Raw genomic sequence first — 24,707 nt, forward strand, 5'->3', positions numbered from 1 at the left:
TCCTTTAAAGGAAAATGTCCACTGACCCTTCTGAGCTCATATTATCTCAACTTGAGCGTAGCATTCCTTCCCTTTTCAGGCATCAACGCCCTCGATGTGAACCACAAAGTTCGCGGCACTAGGCACTTTCTGAGGTACTCCAACTGTAGTTGGATTTGCTGGTCTATAACCATAGTACAGCTCAAACGGATTGAATCTTGTAGAGGAATGCTTTCTATCATTGTAGGCAAATTCTAACAGTGGCAACCACTTGTTCCATGTATGTTGCCTCAATGAAGCATATGCTCTAAGCACATCCTCTAAAATTTGGTTGACTCTTCCCGTCTGACCATCCTTTTTTGGATAATCTCCACTACTCATTCCCAACTCAGTCCTTAGTGTCTCATCCTTTGCAATCCAAAAATGACTGGTAAATTTAACATCCCTGTCTAACACTATGGATTTGGATAATCCATGCAGACAAAATATATGTTAAATAAACAAATCCGCCACTTGCGGGGCATTAACAGACTCTCTAGTTGGAATGAAGTGAGCCATCTTGGTAAGACGATTAACTACCACAAGGATAGAATCATATCCACCTTGTGTCATAGGCAGACCTACAATAAAGTCCATGGAAATGCTCTCCCACTTGTGAGAGATTGGGGAGAGAGAGAGAGCAAGAGAGAGTGAGCTGGAGAGCTGAAAACTTGAGAGCTGAGTTGCAATAGAAGAGTGTAAAGAGTACAACTCAAAGAGTGAGAGATAAGGTTTTGTCCTAGTGACAAAACCTTAGTAGTCACTAACCATAGTTAGTGAACTAACTGCGGTTAGGGGGAAAAACCTCTTAAAGAAGGAAAAGTGCCCCTAACTAGCTTATTAAATTACATTGGTCACAGCTGAATTATATCTATAATTCTAACACCCCCTTGCAATGCCAATGTCATGTACAAGGCTGATCAATCACCAAACGGATATAAGTTCAGGGCACTGCGAAATGCCTCAAACTTTTCACGTGGTAGTGCTTTGGTGAAAATATCTGCAACGTTGTCATGTGTGGACACAAAGATCATACGGATCTCTCTTGCATGCAACTTCTCTCTGACGTAGTGATAGTGAACCTCAATGTGCTTCGTGCGAGCATGAAACACTGGATTCTTTGCCACGGCCCACTGCAATGGCACTGTGACTATCAGTGAGAATTGGAGAAGGACCCTCCAAAGACAGATGAAGATCAGCAAATAGACGTTGCAGCCAGACACATTCAACTGTTGCTGTGAAAGCTGCCCTGTACTCAGCTTCACATGATGAGGTAGCCACTGTAGATTGTTTCTTGCTCAGCCATGAAATGCAAGATTTACCCAAAAAGAAACAATTGCCACTAGTGGACTGCCTAGTGTCATAATCACCAACCCAATCTGAATCACTGTAGGCATGCATCTGCAAGTCACCCCGCCTGGGAAATAACAAGCCAAAAGACTTCGTGCCCTGCAAATAACGGAAGATGCGCTTAACTGCCTGCCAGTGCATAGTTTTTGGGCTGTGCATGTACCTGCTCACCTGAGATACTGCAAACTGAATATCAGGTCTAGTGTTGTGGAGATATATGAGGCATCCAACAGCCTGACTGTAAGATGTGGCATCAGCTGTTTCTCCTGCATCATGCATTGTGAGTTTCAGCCCCGGCTCCATGGGAGTGGCTATGGGCTTACAATCATGCATGTTAAATGTGTCCAAGAGTTTCTGCACATACTTGGACTGAGACATAACAGTGCCACGTCTCTCTTGAGAGAACTGGATTCCCAAATAAAAGTGAAGCAGCCCCAAATCTGACATGTCAAAGGTGGTGTGCAAATCAGCTTTGAAATCTGCAATTTTATCTTCATTGGACCCTGTGAGCAGTAAGTCATCAACATAAAGAAGGATGATTGAAATTTCCCCCCCATCCATCTTGATGTAGAGGGTGCTCTCAGTAGGACTATTGTGCAGCCCCTTGCTGGTCAAAAAGGCATGAATCTTGGCATACCATGCACGAGGGCCTTGTTTCAGTCCATACAAAGCTTTGTTTAGCTTGCATACCTGAAGTGCATTTGCTGTAATTTCAAAGCCTGGAGGTTGTTTGACATACACCTCTTCCAGCAAGTCTCCATTTAAGAAGGCTGTTTTTATGTCCAATTGATGAACATTCCACTTAAAATGTGCAGCCATTGCAATAACTGATCGGATGGTGGTTATCCGAGATGTAGGAGCAAATGTCTCCTCATAATCTATGCCCTTTTTCTGAGCATAGCCTTTAGCAACCAGCCTTGCCTTGTATCTGTCAATGGAGCCATCTGGCTTCCGTTTGACCTTGAAAACCCATCGTGTGCCAATGGCATGTTTACCTGGTGGCAAGTCTACAACATCCCAAGTCTAATTTTTTTCAATGGACTGCAACTCATCGTGCATGTCATTCATCCAATGCACATTGTCCTTTGCTTCTTCGAATGTGGCAGGCTCCTCCTCATCAAGAAGTGTACCTGCATATGCTGATTCCACTGAATTAGCACCTTCCATGTGCCTTGCTGCACTGCAAGTCTTGCCAGGTAACGGAGCATCAATTTTACTCTCCTTGAGAGTCTGTAACAGCCAGTTTGGGACTTTTTTTTTTTTTTTTTGCGCAAAAAGTAGTGCTAGTTATATTACTTGAAAGCGAGAGTACAAGAAGGCCTGAAGGCCAGCGGGCTGTAATCACAAAACGGATTCAGCCCGAGAAGTCAAAATGCTAAATACAAGCCTCCTAGGGCATAATCGTCGGAGAGTGGACAAACAGCCACGGTGGAGGGGCGTAATGCCACTGAAGACTCTGAGTGGAGTGCTGGAAGAATAACTCCCGGTGGTCCCAGTCGCAAAGGAAACGTCGTCTCTTTTCCTTCCCTACCCAGGACTCTCCCTGAATCTGATCCCATTGACCCTTGAGTGTGTGAATGATCGTGCTCCAGATATCTGCGAGGGTCTGGGTGGTAGAAGAAGTCTGAACTCCTACAGTCTGCGCGCATCTGGAAGTCCAAATATGCCAGCCTGTGATGCTCCCTATGATCTCCCAAACTGGGTGCCGAGGCATCGCTCCTGCATCTGTCTCTGTCAAATGCCATGGGAAGCTGTCCATGTATGCCCAAGTGGCCTGCGTGATGAAAAAGACGGGATCCTGTCTAGAGAACTCATAGGCCAAGTGATGTCCCGGCTCAGTGCTGCACCAACAAACGGCTCCCCAAGTAATCGGTCCTAGCTCGGGTGTAGCCCTAGCTAAGATCCCCATGATTCCCTTCCAAACCGTCTGCGCGTGCGAGCAGCTCCAAAGGCAGTGCTTCAGGGACGACTCCTCCAGAAGACACATCTGGCAATGTCCCTCCTGCCCCATCTATCTCAGCTAGCTACCAACTGGAAGCCCCTTGTGTGCCACCATCCAAAGGAAGTAGGAGATCTTCCTCGGACGCCAACTAGCCCAAAGAGTCTTCCAGAAAGTGCGAAGAAAGACCAAGGATATCCCCGGGGCATACCACCTATGTGCCTGTGTGGGTAGCCCACGCTGGAGAGCCCCAAGAGCACGCCGGCCCATGCGTGCACTGTAAGAAAAGAAGGGGGTAGGGTTCTCTGAGGTTTCCGATAGTGGCCAAAGCCACTCCCCTGGGTCCCACTCCTGACAAGGAACGGCCCTCCCATATCCAGAGTCTCCAATCCTGGTCCTGCGTAATCAGGGGGTCTATATGCCAAGTCTTCCCTTGCAGCCCTACAATGCGAAGGCGCTGCCAGGGAAGCTGGGGGTCAATCACGGCCTCTCTGCTCTGTAGGCGACTGTCATCAGTGATGGAGAAGAAATGTACCGAAGAATCCGAGAAGAGGCCTGCCACCACCAAAGGAATGCCTCGTGGAGTGAACTGTCCTAGCCACCTCTCATCTCCCGGGAAGAGCTGTCCGGTGCCTACGAGAATCCTCCTACCTGCAGGGATGGAATCAATAATCTCCGCTCGCCGAGCCTGGATCCCACGTGTCGTACCTACTGCTGCTGCCAGCTCGCCTGGGCTCATCCGACTGTAGACGTCCCTCCAAACCCGGAATGAGCGCGTTTTCAACCATGGCTGAAAAGTGTTTAAACACCATGAACACTTTTGATTTGCGCTTCAGCCCAAAGACCCAAGTGAAATTGGAGTAATCATCAATAAAGGTAACAAAGTAAAGATGACCACCCAATGATGGAGTCCTCATGGGACCACAGACATCACTGTGTATAAGCTGTAATTTGCGGACAGCTTTAACTGAACCATCCTTTTTGAAGGGGAATCTATGCATCTTGCCTAAAATGCACCCTTCACAGGCATGTGGAGGAGGTATCTCAAGAGGTGGCAATGCATCAACCATAGAGTGCTTCCGAAGTGTCATCATGCTGTTGTAATGCATGTGGCCATATCGGGCATGCCATAATTCTATATTCTGCATGGCAGTAGTAGGGGTAGAAACTGCAAAAGCATGGGCTGCTCTTTTCTCAAAAAGATCAAGCTGAAAAAGCCCACGCAGCAGAGTACCAGATAATCTTAAGGCATAATCATCTTCCCTGTCTCGGACAGCACGTTTGTCATCCTCAAAGATGACTTGAAATCCAGCTCTGTTAAGAGTGGACACTGAAAGAAGATTTTTGGTGATACCAGGCACATATAAGACATCTGAAAGTCTGAAAATTGAGCCATCAATGGCAGTAAGCTCAACTTCTCCAGTGCCACGTATTGAATATGATGAGTTATTGGCACAAGTGACTTTCTTACCAATCGGAGGTGGATGCAAGGAAGTAAAAAGACACTTCCTAGAAGTGATGTGCTTGGATGCACCGCTGTCAAAATACCAAGTGTTCAGTGTTTCATTGACACTGAAAGCAGATGCATCCGTAGAAGAGTCATAACTGCAAGTCAAAAATGCATATGTATCATCATTACAAGTGGCTGTACTATCCCGGGCATCTGGAGCAGCCAGCTAATCTGAAACAGCCATACCGAAGCTGTTTTTCTTCTCTTTTGCAAGCCTTTTTCTGCATTCTGCAATGTGATGACCTGGCTTTTTGCAGTAATGACAAAAACCCTTATTCTTGGGCTTACTTGCATCATTTTTAGCCTTCTGTGAAGGCTGTCTTGACCCACTGGAAAGCTGATTTACTGATGTCTTAGCTTGTCCCTTTGTTTTTGACTTGAACTTTGAGAGCATAGCTTGTTCACCTGCACGTGAAGCCAAGTTTTTCCTGGTCTGCTTTTCCTGAAGCAGAAGTCCTATCAACTCATGAAAAGTGAGAGGATTTGCATCCCCCCTCAATGATAAGTTCAGCGAGGTATGAAAGCTGAGACAAGACTCAGGAAGAGAATTCAGAGTGGTGGTAATCATCTCTGAATTAGGAATAATCTCATCTATGTTCAACAATTGCTCTCTGAGATCCTGTAGCGTTTTGAGGTGGACTGACATGGAGTCACCCTCTTCCATATGTGTATTACTTAACTCTCTTTTCAAAAAAGATACCCTTACATCATTCCGGGCTGCATACATGCTTTCTAAAATATCCCACGCTGCCTTTGAGGTCTTACATGACCGGATATGCGGAATGATAAATCTTTTCACTGAAAGAGAGATGCATGACGAAGCTAAGGCATCCCGTGAATCCCATCTCTTCTGCTCTGGAGTAGTGACTGTAGCTACACCAACAACTTGTCCTGCAGCTGCACCTTGTGCATGATCTCTTCCACCTCCTTGCTAGGGAGGGGTAGCAGGTGCCATATCTGCTGGTCGGATCTCACCCCCATTGACATAATCGCATAAATTGCGAGAAATCAGAATATTGTGTACCATAAAACTCCAGAGGGAGTAGTTGGTACCATTTAACTTGTCTTCGTGTGAAAGACCACCGAACTGGAAGTCATTCTGATTTTGATGGGCCATATCTGAGAAAGAGATTTAAGCAGATACAAAACTGAATTCCCTTACTGGGAATGAAATGCACAACTCCCAAAAAACACAGCCAAGCACTGGCTGTAAATGCAACTCAGATTTCTGCACTTGCACTGTCAGAAATCTGTCCAAGCATCAAAAACTCTCCAGAACCTGCCAAAAGTGCTGCAAAACACTTCAAGAAAGGCAGTATGAATTGAAATCTCCAAAATTGCTCTCCCAACACAAAAGCCCCAAAATAGGCCCAAAATTGCAACCGAAAAGGGGCAAACTGACGAAAAGCCCCAAATGTTGCAAGAATTGCCCTGTGTCTGCAAAAGCTCCAAATTTTACTGCAAAATTGCAATGTAATCACTAAATCCCCAAATTTCTTCAAGAAATTGTACTACAAAACTGAAAGCCCCAAATTTCGAGCTTGAAATTGCAACCAGAAAGGGGCAATAGCACAGAAAGCCCCAAAATTTGCAATTTCAACAAAAAGCCCCAAATGTTTGGACTAAATTTGCAGATCTGTCTGCAAGATTGCAAGCAGAACCAAAAAGCCCCAAATTTCTGAAGCAGATTCTGCAAATTGATTGCAATGTCTACAGCAAACAAGATGCCCCAAAAACTGAGCCAAACAATGGCTTTTTGCAAGATGTGCCTGCCAAAGATAAAAAATGCGAGTTTCTCCTGCAAGAAAGAACTTGTGCGCAGGTACAACCAGTTGTACCGTACGTACTGTAGATGTACGGTGAACTGCACGGAATCAAGGCGACCTTGGACGGCAACTGTACGGTAGCACGAGCTGTACGAACCTGTACGGAAGCAGAGATTGTACTAAGGCAATAATGACGACGTGTTGTACGGAAGTCAAGCCTGTACGGAGGCAGGAATGAAGACCTTCTGTACGGAATGTACGCGCAGGTATAGCTGCTACGTACGGCGATGATGCAGGTTGTATGACAGGTACGGCGAACTAATTGCAGGTGTGCTGGTATGGGTAGCGCAGGTACGTATGGCCAACGTAGACTGTACGGCGATGATTACGCAGAAGGTACAGCAGGTACAAACAGCGATGGCGCAGTAGGTATGGTACGTACGGCGTTAGCTCAGCGACGCAGGTTCTGGAGTAGCAGATCCGTACGGCGCTGTACGGACAGCTTTGTATTACTTCCAGTTGTACGGACGGGTTGTTGAAGCAAGAGCGACAGCAGGAGCAGGAGCAAGAGCTAATGGGCTGGGTGCAAGAGCTCAACTTGGCTCTAATACCAAATGTGAGAGATTGGGGAGAGAGAGAGAGCAAGAGAGAGTGAGCTGGAGAGCTGAGTTGCAATAGAAGAGTGTAAAGAGTACAACTCAAAGAGTGAGAGATAAGGTTTTGTCCTAGTGACAAAACCTTAGTAGTCACTAACCATAGTTAGTGAACTAACTGCAGTTAGGGGGAAAAACCTCTTAAAGAGGGAAAAGTGTCCCTAACTAGCTTATTGAATTACATTGGTCACTATTGAATTATATCTATAATTCTAACACCACCTACCTAGTGGTATTTCCAAAGGCTGTAAAAGTCCGGGTGGCTCATTTTGCCTTACTTGACATGAAAAATAACTTGTCACATGTGCATAAATATGTTTTTTCATTTTTGGCCAAAAGAAATTTTGCTTCACGAGATCATATGTTTTATCGACTCTTGAATGTCCCGCACATGGGCTATCATGGCATTGTTGAATGACTCTCTGCTTGAGATCATTTTGATTAGGTACTACTACACTGCTATTTCTTTTCAGCATACCATCTCTTATGGTATATCTTGCATAAGTTTGGCCTTTTCTAGATGCCAGGTCACCCTTTTCCGGACCAGGTCACCCTTTTCCGGATGCCAGGTCACCCTTTTCTCCGGGTTTAAGCACATGAGCCTTAGGCCAAAGGCTCTGGACGAACTCGTCCACCTTTTGAGTTTCTCTAATCTTAGTCATTAAGCACATGAGCCTTAGGCCAAAGGCTCTGGACAAACTCATCCACCTTTTGAGTTTCTCTAATCTTGGTCATTAGAGCACTCTCTAATACCGCGAAACTCATATTATGCATAATGCATGACAACGCATCAGCAACTTTATTATGCTTCCCTCTTCAGTGCCGAATCGTCTAGTTAAACTCCTGCATGAGTTCTACCTACCTACCTTGGGAGCCTCTCAAGTCAGGTTGTTTACAAAAATGTCTCAGAGTATCATGATCAACATCAACATAAAACTTTGATCCATATAAATAATGTCTGCATGTTTTAAGAGCATGGATAACATCATATAACTCTAATTCATGAGTTGGCCAATTTCGTTGAGAGGGAGAAAGCTTCTTGCTTTCAAAGGCTACTGGCCTTCCCTCTTGGAGAAGAACTGCTATGAACACTTAAGAATATTGTTCAATACTTTGAGGAAAGCCAATCTCTATGTAAATAAAAAGAAAATTGTACTGTGTATGGTAAGACTTGAATATTTAAGGATTCATTATTACTTCTGAGGGGGTAGAAATGGATCCAAAGAAAGTGGTTGCGACACTGACTTGGCCTATCCACCACAGTTTGACTGCTTTGCGATCATTCTTTGGATTTTTTTAATTTTATCGGAGGCATATCAAAGGATATTCCGAGATAGTATCGCCATTGACTGATCTGACCTCACATAAAGTACCTTTTATATGGGGATAGAATCAACAGGCAAGTTTTAATACCATAAAACAAGCTATGGTCTCAAGACCGGTGTTAAAAATAGTTGATCCCCAGAAACCATTTTTCATTGAAACCGCTTTCCAATATACGGGTGTAGTAAATCGTTCATAAGCATGACGAATGCCGCCGGAGCATTGGTAAGTCCAAATGGCTTCTAAAAGTCCAAACCTGCTTCTAAAAGTGGTTTTATTCACATCCTTGGCTCTAATACGGATCTGATAGTAGCCACACCTAAGATCAATCTTGCTGAAAATTATGGCCCCATGCAACGCATCTAGCAAATCATTGATCTGAGCCATCGGATACCTGTGCTTAACAATGATATTATTCAATGCTTTGTAATCTATACAGAGGCAAAAAGTATCATCTTTCTTTTTCTTCAATATCACTGGTGAAGCAAAAGGTGAGAAACTGGGTTGAATCTACTCTAGCTTGAGGTATTCTTCCAGTTGTATTCGCACCTCTACTTCTTCGGTAAAACTTAACCTATAGGGAGGTTTGTTTACAAGTTCTTCCCCCGGGATTAGTTCAATCTTATGCTGAACATTCCACTCTGGAGGTAACCGATCGAGGTAGGGAGAGCAACGGGTATACCCAAAGAGCCTGCACACTATGTATGCTGGGGGCAGTTGAGATAGAGGAGTATTTTCTTTGTGTTTGCCCAACCTACTACGAGATTCGGGGACGCTACCACTGTCTCTACCTAGAGGGGAGTGGCTTCGGTCCTTTGTCACGACGGATCCATTTCCATGACCAGGTCTGTATCGGGCTTATCTAATGGAGATGCGGTGACACAGGGAGACACTTCTGCCACAGATCAGAGAGCAGCAGGTGGTCAGACCACTACAAGACATAGAGGGTGACCGGGCACAGCGACACATCACAGACTTCTATACATTTGAGTCAGCCCCTCGGAGTGGAGGAGGAGGAGCTAGCCGATATGAGAGCAGTATGGATGAGCAGCCGGCACAGTACCACCGAGAGAGGGGCGCAGAGGCTACATGTGCGACAGAGAGCCCCCAGAGTACACTCTATTGAGGTCCAACCTATCACAGCTTTCCTCAGGGGGGACCGATAGAGAGGAGGATCACTCTAGACATAGTCCAGAGAGTCCAGAGAACGAGGAGATGTCTCCCACCGCAGCGCGAGGCTGCTCGATAGATGTAGATACGAGACATCTTCGTAGCCCACCAGAGAGCCATCACTGTACCAGGCTTCGGTTTCGTCCCAGTGCTTGGATAGATTATTTGATATGGCCCACTATGCAGTTGTAGTTGACTTTTTCTATGATTATGATTCTGTTAGCATAGATTAGTACTCAGCAAGGGTCCAAGCGTACCCTTTGCTTCAGCCCACTTAGGCTTGTATGAGTTCGTTTTTCTGTGTACGTCGTCCCATAGGCCCGTGAGGTCTCCCGTATATGTTAATATATCTTTCTTTCTTTCTTTCTTTCTGTGTGTGTGTGTGTGGCCAATTCTCATGTTGTCCTCCCACATCACATTGGGCTAATTGAAGACCAATATTAGAATTTTTAGAACTTGCACTTCCATCAACTTTGAATTTTTTATGAACCAAGAATTGCATGGAAATGACTCTCTATACACTGATACAATTTAATGCCTCCTTCCTCTTAATAATCCACATACTTTAATGTGTGTTTAATAAGTGGAATTTGTTAAGCACTTACTGGCAAAAGATTAAAAGGAATGAGGTGTGGGAGTACATTTCTAAACTCATACAAGGAGGAAAAAAAGAGAGTTTCTCATCATTAGTTCTCTGATTAGCTGTGGTCTGTTTGACACCAAGATTACAAAGTATATGTTCAGTTTAGTCGTGTCAAGTTTTGAAGTATATTTTGTCAATCGCTAGGATAACCTGTCCTAGTTTTACAGTCCTAGCAACTTCTCCACTTTAAGGTGTAACAAGTAAGAGTTTTCTGCCTGGTTTTTGGCTCAATTGTTGCAGTACACAGTTCTGACTTTTATATTTGTTTTTTGTTTTGCTTTGGTATTGTTCGTGGGGTGGGTGGGTTGTCTTTGCAGTGACAATTTAAACAGAAAATTGGAGAGGTTAATGGCAGAGCAAATGCATATCAAAGATGATTTCAACACTGCCTCTAATCGCTTGCGTGATGTGAGAGAGGAGAAGCTCAAAGTCTTGGCGGAACTCAATAAAGTTAAAGGACTTAAAATTGAGAGGAATCGTTTGCAAGAACAAATCTCTCAATTAGAACTAGATTTCCAGGTGAGTGTTTTTAATACAATATGCAAAAATGTGATCAAACTATATGAAGTTGTTATTTTGCAAATTGTGGGAGTTCCACTGCCAAATTTAGCTAACCTTAAGGTTCCTCCTCTAGCTGTGTTGCTCCCTAGTCAGCAGGTCTACGTCTAGAGGAGGCTTCAACTTTTGGATCCCTAACATTTGAACCACTAGCCCATACTTGAAAGGCCTAGCATTGGCTATCTTTCGTAGTAATCCCTAAACTTAAGCTGCATGCCCAAAGTAGTTTAGCTTTACTAGTCATGTTTTTTTCTAATTAGCTGTACCAATCCTAGAATAGCCATGCCTTACTTAGGCTAGCTCAATCCGGGTATGCAAGATTACCGAGCTAAAACCCTCAAGCTAAATTCTCCGAGCTACCATTTATAGGAACCTACCGAAGCACGTATTACTCAAAGAAATGCCAATTCCGAACATGGATAATATAATTGTTTTGAAATTTATTTAAGATCCTCGCACACTATTGTAGTATCTAAATCTGAGGAGCCTTCCACTTCTCAAATTTGAGAAACCTAGATATTATTTTCATAAGGGAGATATGTGCAATAAGGGACTCTAAAGTGTCAATGAAGGGTCATGAAAAACAAGGAAAGGAGAACAAAATGAAAACATAGATGTGCACATATTGTTGTAGATTGCACAAAACGCTTTACTAACTTCCATTATTATACAACCATGAACACGGACAAATGTAATGTGTAGCTCCAATGAACTCAACATAAGACTAGTTTGCAAGTTATAATCCCTTTTGTCTCATGTCTCCTCCATATTTTGTCAATAAATATTGCTTTGGGGTTTTCAAATTCCAATTTTTAATCCACCATTGGATAGAGCATGAAAATTTGAGCATTTTTGCTTTTTACGCCTTGCAATTTATGATACCTTTTGCATGATCTCCCCCACCCTCACATTTCGCCAGCAAAATGGTGATTGGGGCCTCTCAAATTTCAATTTTGAAGTTGTCATTAGATAGAGCATCAAAATTTGAGCATTTTCGTTTTTTTACACCCCATTCAGAGGTGCGGTTTGCAAGTTATGATGCTTTTTGTGTTAGCTTCCATCCCTATTTCGCCAGAGAAATAGGTTGGGGATTCTAAATTTTAAATTCGAATCCATCATTGGGCTAAGCATGAATTTTAGGCTAAGCATGAACCAACCCTTTTTCTTCTCTTTCCTTCGTTTTATTTTCTGTGTGAATTTTTGGATTGTAGAACAACCAAAAATCTAAATTTGTACGATTGGATATATTCTAGTTTTACAAAGGTATATATATTGAAATCAAGGGCCCATTGGTGTTACTTTTGAATTCCGCCACTTAGAAATTTTGCATGAATAGTATTTGTAGTGTCTCATACCACTACAGAACATCAATCCAGAATGATCTATCTAAATCATCTTGAGTATAGACCTTGGTAGGCTTGAGATTCAGAATTAAGTTCTTATATTGGACTTGAATCCATTACTAGATTCTAGAAAATCGTTCCATACTTTCTCTTCTGTCTCCTCTTTAAAATAATAATAGAGGATCCCAGACTTGTCATACTCTTGTACAAATGGCCTTTTGAGGAAGATGTATGAGTGGGAACTCAATAAAGTACACAACTTGACTCCTTAATGTCAATCTTAACTCGATGCCTATTTTTGACATTTTAGTTGGTGTTTGAGTGAATCCACACTCCAAAACACCAACACTTACTGAGATTGTCACGTGAGTGACACATCCTCGTCACAATCGTGACCCACAAAGTTGCAATTAAGAAATTGGTTTCATTTCCCCGGATTTCTCAAACAAGGGGTTATCCAATCACATATTGTTCTTGTTGTCATCACCAAAGTGATGCCATTGGTCAAGTCCTTGGCCAATTAGCAAAATCCATGGCTAACCAAACACATGCATGGCCACAATCTGCATGTGCCATACCATGGGAATCCACCAGTTTAGGTGTTTGGCCTAAGGGAAGTTGCATAAACTAGACTTTAATCAATTGTCAAAGGGATACCTGCTTACTTCTTGAAATCCATACTATTGTCTATTCTTATAACATATTGCATGGTCTATTAACAGTTGTAAGTGTTGTTGGTGTGTAGGGTGATTCTCAGTTTTCTTAACATATCTTTGGGGATCCATCCCCAACTTAATCTTTTATCCTAGTTTAGACGTCGACTAGGTATAAAGCATATACATCTTTCTTTTCTATCCAAATAGATTTTGTCCTTGGTTGTTTGTATTGCATTTGATTGTATGAAGTGGAACACTCATTGTTGCTGAATGACCATTGTATTTCTCGATGATAGTCAGTGCTTTCTTTTCCAGAGACCCCCCTTGAAAGGGAGCACCTATGTGGGCTATCCTACCATCCTCAACCTTGAGAAATGACCATCCTTACCCTTGAGAAACGATAGCCTATAATGTGCAACTATGCTCTAAACTTGGTGGAGAAGTGAATGGATTTGTGGGAGCAAGGGAGCAGAAATGCAATTGCAAGAACAGTCGAGCGAAATGAAAGTGTATTCCAACAACAGTACAACTCAAGTGGAAGCACAAGCCTATGACAGCTAATCCTAAACCTTAATTTGGTCAACTGATGTTCTAAGAGTTGACTTAATTAAAACTGAAGTAATAAAGTCTAGATTTAACTAGTACTAGCCTACAAGGCGGTACGAGGGGCTAAACTTAACAAACACCCATCGTTGATATGGGTGAAGTACTATGGAAACATCTGAGAGATACGTGGAACTAATGCCATGGCTCAGTCTGTCTCTTGTTCTTGCGTCCGTCAGCTCCAACAAGGACCACACATCAATTGACTTACACTCCACTAACTTCTCAACGTGCAAACTTTTGCACTCCCAACAGGATTGCCAAAAGTTAACACCGAATTGTGGTGATGGTGGCACTGGTTCGTCAATTCATCCCATGACCCTTCGTTCGTCCAAGTATGTGGGACAATTGCCTTTTCCAGATGGCCAAAGGGGTGTCGCCCTTGCAAATTGGTGTAAGCATATGCGCAGCGTGGAGGCAAGGGGGAATGAACTTAAAGCGAAGCGAATAGTAATGAAGGAAAGATTGCAATAAGTGTCTCCAAAATCTAACTATCTTATTGTAGAAAATCAACAACTCTCAATCATAACAATGTGTGGTTCTATCCAACCAATGCCAAGTGCCAAAGCAAGTCAACCAACATCGGATTAATGTTCCAAAGTAAAAATTGCATCTAGAAAAGCAATCAAGTTCTTTACAACCATTGCCAAGAAATACGTGATAACTCGAAGGACTTGAATTCAAAAAAGAGAGTGCGGTATAAGGAAAACACTTGTTTAAACAATGGAGAAAACTAGAGTCTGGATGAGGAAGATATTCAAAAAATGGAATCATGTTCAAAAGGGCTTAAGATGGCAATCGATCAACCTCATAGTTCATCTTAGATGCTGCAAACATATAGCAAGCTTTATATAGGATGATATTGGATTGCAAGGTGAACACATTGAAACAAACAGTGCTTGTAGAAGGAGTTATGGTCAAAATTCAAAATTGAGCTTGAAGGATAGTTGGCATGACAAGACCACCTGAGGGAGTGGGTGAGCATGCCAGGTGTCTTGAGAGTTGAGAGGGTATCTCCAACCAAAGTCTAGAGTAGAGAGGGACAACCATCAAAGCCACCAGAGAGGACCCTTGTTTATCCTCCCCATAGAAGAGTGTTGCCTTATGACATACCGATGTCCCAACTCCCCCCAATTGATGAACTAACAACACCACATGGGGAGATCAACATCACTAAGAATTTCATGCCATGCAAGATGACCAGAAGAAGAAAACTAAAGTACATCCTTTGAAGAATGTTAGGTAAGAGCACATCCTTTGAAGAATATTACAAACAATGGCAAAGTGAACCCATGAGGGCAATAAAGGAGCATGCAATAGTATTCCATGAAGCAGACAAAGCAAAGAGAGAGGCGCAAGCAACACCGAGGGAAGAAATCAAATGATTGAAGCATTATAACAAGCTTCAAAAGAAGTAGGCCAAAGAAGCCTAAGCACATAGCGACCAGGTTGGTAGGGAAAACATAGAATTGAGAACCCACTTTGGCATGCTAGATGGACTACCTAATGTGCATGTATCTAAGGTACTTTCTAGTTGGCTACGCATAACTCTCCAAAGATAGATGGTTTTAGGATCACTCCCATCTTGTTGGGCATCTTTTGTGATCTCGTTTTGTCTAGCTATCACTATCCTACACACCAAAGCTCAACCCCAAGGCTTGACTAAAGGTGTGGTGGTATGGAAAGCGTGTTGGTGTGAAAAGCAGCTAACTCTCATGTGGCATGTTAATTTATGAACTCATGGAGGGTGATAGATTGGACAAAGTATGATTATTAGAAAGACTCCTGAATCTACTCATTTGGAATCCACCAAAGGTGCAAGCTTTCAACATCCCCTCACTCACGGTGGCTGACTGAGCACCAGGTGCTATAGCTACCGTGTCAAAAGATGCCACCCCCATAGCAAAGTGGACATGATGAAAACTATAGTAAGTGACTTCATTGTGATGACTAATTGGAGATGCTCAAGTAGGCCATGTAGTGTGAAAACATATAAAAAGAGCTCACATAGATGATCACTAAACATGTGCATAAAGAGTAATTACAAATACATAAGAATAAATGGAGATGGATATCCATGGAATAATGAGGATCCATTATAATGTGTACAATCTTAGATGGATGGGCAGTTGTCAACGGCGGTCAATAAGGTGCAAAGTAGAGCCGCCCACCGCTCAACTACTGTAAGTCTCATTTGGGTCTTATTGTCTTTGATGTGCACTATCAAGCAAACTCATAAGTGCAGCAAAGAGACTTCTTGAGTCTTCAAGAAATCGGTGTAAAGACACATCCATACTCATGAATTTTGAAGAAATTCTTGTTAGGCAGCACGTCCAACATGTTGCTGAGCAAGATTTAAGAACTTGTCACATTACTATTGTGTTAGCTTTTGCCAACATTGTCATTGTATGACTCTTTTTATCAAATGTATGCTCACATGTCCAGGTGCCTATGTTCTGACATCACTCTAACGTCAACTCATATTGCTAGAAACATGGTGTGAGGGAGAGAGAGAGAGAGAGGCTAGGGAATGAAGAAGTGATACTCAAATGAAGACATAATGAAGGCTTTCATTCATTCATCAAGTATAACAAGACAAGTGAAGTACAAGCCTTATATAGGCTACTCACTCACACACTAGCACCTAGTGCATATGGGATAAGTCCCATGATGGCACGTGGCACTCACACATGACTCACACACATAGACTAGTACTAGGTCACCTAGTACTACACACCAACACATCACATCACCACACTCTTTGGCTATGATATCTCCAACACCCCCCTTCAGAGCAAAGAGTGTGAGACCCAACACACAAGAGTAGACCGATTCCCCCTCCACCGCAATACTGCAAAGAGCAAGTCCAACTATCCAACACCTCCCATCTAATAGTGACTTCTCAGTTAGCTTGCGACCGGCAAGGGCAAACCATCACTCGTCATCCCCCCTTACTCTGAACTGGGTGGTCAATACCATCAACCAAAGTAAAACACAATACAATCATTTTTGGGGGACAACCCAGGGCAGAGGACCTCTTATTGACTCCAAAGACATTCAATTTAGAGGGACAACTCAAGGCTGAGAACCTTTATTTGACTCAACACAAACACACATAGCATCACTGATCATCATCTATCACCTTAGAGAGGGATAGATCATGTAATATAGCAGATAGAGCTTGCTCCTCAAGTCCAATAGATGTGGCGTATATATTCTCGAGCTTGTCCAATGTTTCGTTGGCTGAAGTAGTGAGGTCAAGATGATGAAGTAGTTTGTTAGCCAACCTCACACCAATAAATGCTGGTGCCTTGTCATTCTTCTCATCCCAAGCTGAGACTTGTGCGGATTGATCTTCACCACGAGGGCGAGGCTCCATGTGTGCAAACTGAGGGAACAAACTCGCAGCACCAGCTGAAGAACCAGCAAGTATGGCGCCTGGTCTTAGGACGCCAAAACACAATAGCAACCTCCACGTGTGCAAGCAGGCAGATATAGGTGGCTGTAGGTGCTCCAAATACAAACCCTAATCAAAACACAGCAAGAATTTGCTCCGAAATGCAGAACTGAATGAGAAATGGAGCCCTTGTGGTCGTAGCAACTGCTTGAATTGCTGCAGCAGGTCAGAAAGCTGTTTTTGAGGCTCACTAGGGCACCCGGAAGTGCTAAGGGTGGTAACCAATGTGAAAGGAGGCTCCCTAGAACAGTTCCAAATGCTGTAGCAGGACACTAGTTTGAAAATTGGCTGTAGTAGATGTGTTGGAAGCTCGCAAAGGCCCTCAAATGACTAGAAATGCTGCAGAGAGTGCTGTCAGGTGGCCGATTACACAGCAGCAGTAATAAAAGCTTGTTCTTGGCGTTGAAAACCTCCGAAAATGCTCCGTTGAAGGCGGCTATGCAGCTTGCAGGAAGTGCTGACCTGCAAGCAAAGAGGGAGCCAAAGGCCTAGCTACAGCTCCAAGAGGGCTTGAATGAAGGCAGCTGGCTGCAAGAAGAAGGGCTGAAGCAGAATTAGGGTTAGGGCGAGAGAGAGAGAGAGAGATAGGCTAGGGAATGAAGAAGTGATACTCAAATGAAGACATAATGAAGGCTTTCATTCATTCATCAAGTACAACAAGACAAGTGAAGTACAAGCCTTATATAGGCTACTCACTCACACACTAGGACCTAGTGCATATGGGATAAGTCCCATGATGGCACGTGGCACTCACACATGACTCACACACATAGACTAGTACCTATTACTACACACCAACACATCACATCACCATACTCTAGTTGCGAGTCGCTATTGGATTTCTACATTGGTGCTTGGTGTGGGTAAACACTCTATTAAGGGCGCTTGCCCCCAGGGTCCTCTTTCTAAGCCACCCTCAAATAATAATCTAATGTCCACTCCAAGTTCATGTCATAAGATTCGTATGCTAAGTGGTAGCCGTAGGGCTAGCCCATGGTTCATTGCTCCTTGGTACAATTCCTAGGATGTGCACCCTCACCAAGGATGGTCATCATTGTCACTTTATTATATCACAGAATAGTGAAATAGGGCTGCCCATTGCCTTTTACTTGTTTGGGATAAGCTAGTATTCTTCGTCCACCCTTGGGTGGAAAGGTGTCTCCATTAGCACGAAGATAAATAGTATTGATCTGAGTCACAAGGGAGGGCATGCAGGGCATTTGGAGCTCTCTGTGAATTTTTGTGACAGCGAAGACGTGTAGATCAACATATATGAAATAGAGTCATTATCTTCAAAAGTAATGAAAGTTGACTCCACTATAAGACTCATAATTTCGTAGGTGACCTGGTGGAGATTGCCTAGTCATACATCTACTTGAGATGCACCTTTTTGTGTTAGGAGAGTCCCATGAAATGGGACTCTTGCACACCACAAGCTAGAGGGTATGCATCCCTAGATAAACTAGAAAGAAATTACTTTCATGCTCATTTCCAACACATTCATGTAGAATCCCTCCTTTTTGGTTTATTAGTATGTCTCATGCATTTTTTGACAATAGACATGCCAAAGGATGCAGGATATTTAGGGAGCACGTCTGCATGGCATATATGGAGATCCAGATGCACAGAGGCACCTAGGTCCACCCATTTTACATTTTTGCTGGTACTTGGACAAACAGTGCGCACACGCTCTAATGGCCATTTGGACAGACATTGTACACACTCTAATGGCCATTTGGTTGAGCATGCAAGGGTCTTCCTAAGCGGCCTCTATGAGGAAGACTATCTTCCACAAGGAGTGGAGGGGCTCCCCTTTTTGGTCAAGGTCCACCACAGGTTTGAGGTGGCATTTTCAACCTCAATCTTGGAGCTTTACTGGCTCTTCTTGAGGTTTTTGACCCACTCAAGGTACTTTGTTTTTCATGCCATACATCATGTACTCTTGCCGTGAGCATTTGCTCTTGGTGTCATCGTGCTTCAACATGTATCCACTTGCTGGTACTATTTCTTTTTGTTTTTCAATAGTATGCTTATTAAGAAATGAAATGTTTTCCTACTGTTCAGTTACAGACAATGGGGACTAGGTGTAGCATTTGAGGGTGGACCCCCTTGCTTGGGGTTATGGGCATTAGTGACCCACAAGAGTGATGGCCTCTCTTTGAGAGGGACATCTGGAAACCACACCCCACGTGAGTACCCAAACATGGGGCCAATCAAATGCATAGATTGCATACCGACCTAGGAACCATTCAAGAGAATGTTCCCTGAGCTTTGGGTGTGGGCCTGGCAGTATGCCAAGAGTAATGGAGATACAAGATAAGACGACAAACAAATGAACTCAGTATGACTCAATTATGACCTTAGAGTATGTCAATAGATAGTCTAAGCTGTTAGGAACCCGTGGGTGCGATCAGAATTGAATTCTGACAACTTTGAAATTTTAAGGTTTTTGGGAGTGACACGTGGCAGACTGCCACATGGAATCTGAGCTGGCAGGTCAGTCCACCTGTCCCACACATGTGGCAGCATGCATGGCAAGTGGCAGGGCATGCAGGCCAAGTGTTTGGCCCCAAATCTAGTAGATTTGGGGCAGGTTGTGGGCTGTCCTCTTTGGGACTGCAGCCCACCAAAAATCTGGGACAAGTGTCCACCTTCCACTCTAGGCCTTGGGGGGGGGGGGGGGGGGGGCTGAGCCTATAAAAGAAGGCCTCTCCCCTTCATTCTCTACATGAAAAATTCGTCACTTTTCTTCTCTCTCCTTTTGGTTGATGCAGCAGAACCTCTCCAGCTCCTTGGGTGCAGCCAGCTTCTCCCCATGCCATTCTCTCACCTCAGCAGCACTTTCTCTCTCTACAACAGCACATTCTCTCTCTACAGTTCCAGCCCCTCCTCTCCAGAAATCTGCCCCCTCTCAGCTCTTCTGGAACAGCAGCAGCATCCTCTCTCCTTCTCCTAGCCTGGAGCAGCCACAGCCCTTTTCTCTCTCCTGCTGCAGTCTTTCTCTCTCTACTGCAGAATTTCTCTCTCTACTGTTCCAGCACATTCCCTTTGCAGAAATCTGCCTTTCTGTGCACCTCTGGAACAACAGCAGCTCCTCTCTTACATCCCCTCCCTTGGAATCAGCATTGGCACTCTCTCTCTACAGCTATCACTCCATAAAAGCTCTCTCTCTCTAGCCTACAGGCTGTTTTTCTAAGCTGTTCTCATTCCAGCCCCATTTCCACACTCTCCTCAACCAAGGTAGCTTCAGAGGCATCAAGGACTTCATCTACAAAAGGGTCAAGTCAAGAAGGGAGCCTGTATTGTCAAGTTTATCTCATTTACAGCACTATTTCATGTTGTTTCTACTATCTTTCTAGAAACTAGTGCTTGCCTCTAATGTTGGATGTAAGTGGTGATTGTTGCAGGCTTCTTCCTTGTGGATTGGGCAAGCCAAGAGTTGAAACCTGAGCTTGGAGTCCTCCTTTTTGTTGTCTACCTTGTACATATGCTCTTGAGTCTTGTATCTAGGTCCTAGGTTTTCACTGAGTTCATCAGTTTGGAAGGTGCATTGCACCTTGGTCTTGTATCTCCATTTTCAAGAATAAAGTGAGCCTGGATAAGGGGGGGCCCCGTCTTGGCCCCTCAATCATATTGCATTTTCCAATGATGACACTTTGTGTTTAAGCTGTATAAGTCTTAATTCCAGCTTAATAGCAAACACTTAAGTTCAAGTATATGTGTTTGGCAACTCGCAATCATCTCATTCAAACGCCTCTGCAAATCCGTTATCTGAATTGATAGAAAGCACTGAGTAGTTTACACTTGGGGCTTTATTCCTACTAAATAGAACTCTTCTCATTGAAAAATAGAAAAATAATGCATGATGTAAGTTTGAGAGACTAAAAATCATGATGCATGCTTGTCTTATCCGTAGTAAAGCAACCACCCCACACAATATAGTACTAATAGAGTTCGCAGCAAGGGCCATTATAGACTTAGACCCGTGGGATCACCTTCCTCCTTACTAGTAATCGCTTTATATGCACTAACTTCGTGGTTGAATGAGTAGAAAGAAAGAAAGAAAGTTTATTAAAGTCTTCGGGAGACCGTGAAGGTCTATGAGACCAAAGATAACTGATACAATGAGCATAACGGTGGCGGTCTCAAAACGGGCCAGCCAACTGTTTCTACAAAAAAAGAGGTTATGAAGGACGGTGTGTCTAGTCTTGATACAAAAAATATGTGTCTACCTCCAGATGATACAAAAAAGAAGGGAGGGGCACCAAAAATGGGGCAGAGGGGGGAGATACAATATATATATGCAAGTGGTGATCGTCAGAGACCAATCATAGAGGGGCCGTCAAATGGGAGACCGGAAAAAACCCTGCGATAGATGATTGGCCTCTGACGTCACGCTGTTGGAGATAAGTGCACACTAAGTGTACTATTTCCTAGTCTAAGTCTAAGTCTAGTCTTTATGTCTTGAGTGTGTGCCATGTGGCACTTCTACAATTATCCCATAAACACTCTTGCATTATGTCTTGTACTTTGGCCCATATATTCAATGGGTCACATCATTCTAATCTATCAGTCTAGCTTATGTCTTGTCTACACTCTTCTCAAGGTATTTCTTGTCTTTTAGTCTTGTCATTTCATTTCCATTTCCAGTTTCTAGTTCTAGTTCTTTTTCCATATTCCAACATGGTATCAGAGCTAGATTGATTCCTCTTCTCCCTCTTCTCTCTTCTCAAATCTGCCTCCCCCCCCCTCAGATCTGCCTCTTCTCTCTCCTCTCTCCCCTGCTGCAGATCTGCCCTGCCACGCTCCAGATCTGCGTGACTCTGCTGCATTTTTTTCTTTTCCTGCTCTAAATTTCTGCGCCCACTCCAAAGATCTGCGCCAGATCTGCGCTTCAGATCTGCGCAGCTCAGCCAGATCTGCTGTCACCGACAAATCTGCGCAGCATCCATCTCTGCTCTTCCGTACGACCGCCGTACGCCGTCGTACTTCGTCCGTCCGTACGTCATCGTACCTTGTCAGTACTCTGCGCCATCATCCGTACATCCGTACAGTCCGTACGACTGTACGGAATCCGTACCTGCACAGGCTGAAGACTTCTTCGACTTCATCTGCATGAAGATCTGCTTTCCTTTTTCATCTCTATCTCTGCCCGGGATTGAGGTACTAAGCTTTGCTTCTTTCAGTTTGCTGAACAGTCTTCTTTTTTTGCTGGTTCCTCCTACTTCGATGGGCTGTCATATGCTATGGCCCTGACAAAGTGGTGAGAGAACCGGCTTCTGGGATCTCTTCCTCTCATTTATTTTCTGCAATATTGTAAGGGAATAGACACTGCCCTTGCATCCTAGCAAGAGGTAAGACCTTCCCACATGGCATCTTCCTCTCATTCTCTCATATCTATCGACAAATTCAATGGGTCCAACTTTCATACTTGGCAGATCAAAATCAAGTGCCATCTTATGAAAGAAGGCCTTTGGGACATTGTTCACCGTGATGCTCCCGAAGGTCCATCTGAGCAAGTTGTTGCTGCCAAGAACGACAAAGCCTATGCTATCATATTGCTCGGCCTTGGAGATGATTACATTCATCACATCTCCGACATACAGTCTGCTCCTCAAGCATGGATCACTTTGGACACTCTTTTTGGAGCCCGCTCTAAAAACTCTAAAATTGCACTTATGATCTCATTCTTTGATCTACATATGCAGGAAGGAGCTACTATAGCCTCTCATGTCAATTATCTTCGCAGTCTTATGGTTCAGCTTGCGTCAGTCAAGTCTCCCATCTCCGAAGATATTGCTATTGCTGTGCTTCTCAAAAGCTTACCTGACTCCTATGCTACTCTTGTCACTACCTTCAAGTATCATAATAATCCTTCTCTTGAGGGTATCATCAATGCTCTCCAAGAGGAAGAAAGAACTCAACAACGCAAGGTAACTGACACTGCATTTTTAGCAAAGAAAGGCAGTTCTAAGGTAAGAAAGCCTTGCACCCATTGTGGCAAGACTAATCATGTGGAGAAGGACTGTTTCAAGGCTCATCCATGCACCATTTGTGGCCGTGATAATCACCGGGAGAGGGACTGCTACTCCAAAACCTCTACATCAGCTCCTGCATCTACCTCAGCCCATGTTGCTGCAACATCTCCATCAGCTGATCCTGCTATTCCTTCCTTACATGATGAAAAGTGGGCTTTCTGATTACTTCTATGTTTTGTCTACCACCTTGACCACCGATGATGTAGGTCAAGGGGTTCTAGTGTCTTGGTCTTTCTATTTGTCTACAGTCAGTCTTCTGTCTATCTAGTCTTGTCTGTCTGTCTATTTGTCTATCAATCTGACTATGTTTTAGATCCATCTTGTCCCTACCCTTGTGGACCCATATGAGGATATCACTTGAGGAGGGGTGTCTCAGGATCTTTTGTCTGTCATGTCTTCTATCTTGTCTCTTAGTCTATCAGTCTTTATGTCTGTCCTCTAGTCTTGTCTTTCTGTCTTACTCCTAGTGTCCACTTAAGGAGGGTGTTGGAGATAAGTGCACACTAAGTGTACTATTTCCTAGTCTAAGTCTAAGTCTAGTCTTTATGTCTTGAGTGTGTGCCATGTGGCACTTCTACAATTATCCCATAAACACTCTTGCATTATGTCTTGTACTTTGGCCCATATATTCAATGGGTCACATCATTCTAATCTATCAGTCTAGCTTATGTCTTGTCTACACTCTTCTCAAGGTATTTCTTGTCTTTTAGTCTTGTCATTTCATTTCCATTTCCAGTTTCTAGTTCTAGTTCTTTTTCCATATTCCAACACACGCGGCCTAGTCGAGCTCGGCCATCGGGGGCGGCGGGTGGCCCTGTGGATGAGGGCAACGGTAACCCCGATGGGGCGGGTAGAGAGCAGAGACGAGATGTCATGGACCTGGATGTGTGACTCTGTCTGCTGACGCAGCTGTCGTGGCTCTGGCTCTCGCTCACGTCTGCGTCGTCGGCTAGACTGAGGAGAGGTACCCTGTGACTAGAAGAAATCAGTGATGGGCCGTTGGGTGTCCTCACGCTGTGTGTGCTGCGCGTGTCGCCGTGCTCAGAGAGAGTTATCTCGGTGGCAAGTCATCTCATGTAAGAAAGCGGCTAGGCATCGCTGATCCGAGAACTGCAGCATGTGTGGGAGGGGGCCGAATCCGTCGCGGAAGAGGCAGTGGTACCGGCCTCGAATGGCATAATAGATAGGACATCTGAAAGCAAAGTGCTCCTCCGACTCGATGTCCTGTAAGTCACAAAGTGGGCAAAGGCAGCCCTCTTGTAGGATACCCTCTGCGCGTCCACTCTCGATCCGTAATTGGTGTGACGAAACCCTAAACTGACCGAGGGAGATCCGGAGCGCATGTGGTAGATGAAGCTGTGTGTAACCCGGAGGTGTGATGAAGCCCTCCTGTGAGATTTGGAGGCAGTGTCGGCTGTAGAAGTCGAGCTTCACAGGAAGCTCGGGGTGAAGAAACCATGTCCGCCAAGTGTGGAGTTGAAGTAGATCCGCTCAAATGAGCCGGTTGACCTCTGGTCAGTGGGGGAGAGGGGAGATGGTGGAGCGTCGAGGCTGTACTGAAAAGGAGGCAACCGGTCTAAGTCGAGGCCCAGTCAGGTGAACCAACTGGAAAGACGACTATACCAACATCTCTGGTCCCCATCAACGGATAAGGCCATAGAGGAGGATAGGACTAGCCAA

The 24,707-nt window shown here is 44.1% G+C and overlaps 1 protein-coding gene across 1 annotated transcript in view; it reads left to right on the plus strand.

Annotated features, from left to right (window-relative positions):
- Window positions 1–24,707, plus strand: part of RAD50 (DNA repair-recombination protein (RAD50)) — a 143,837-nt gene that overhangs the window by 85,480 nt on the left and 33,650 nt on the right. Inside the window, exon 18 of the mRNA XM_087401273.1 lies at window positions 10,690–10,891. Within this exon, the coding sequence (XP_087257399.1) occupies window positions 10,690–10,891 (202 nt within the window). The remainder of the gene's footprint in view (window positions 1–10,689; window positions 10,892–24,707) is intronic.

The sequence above is a fragment of the Dipteris shenzhenensis genome, chromosome 30 (genome assembly GCF_047967505.1).
Source record: "Dipteris shenzhenensis isolate YYH24624 ecotype China chromosome 30, Dip_SZ_1.0, whole genome shotgun sequence".
Taxonomy (NCBI): domain Eukaryota; kingdom Viridiplantae; phylum Streptophyta; class Polypodiopsida; order Gleicheniales; family Dipteridaceae; genus Dipteris; species Dipteris shenzhenensis.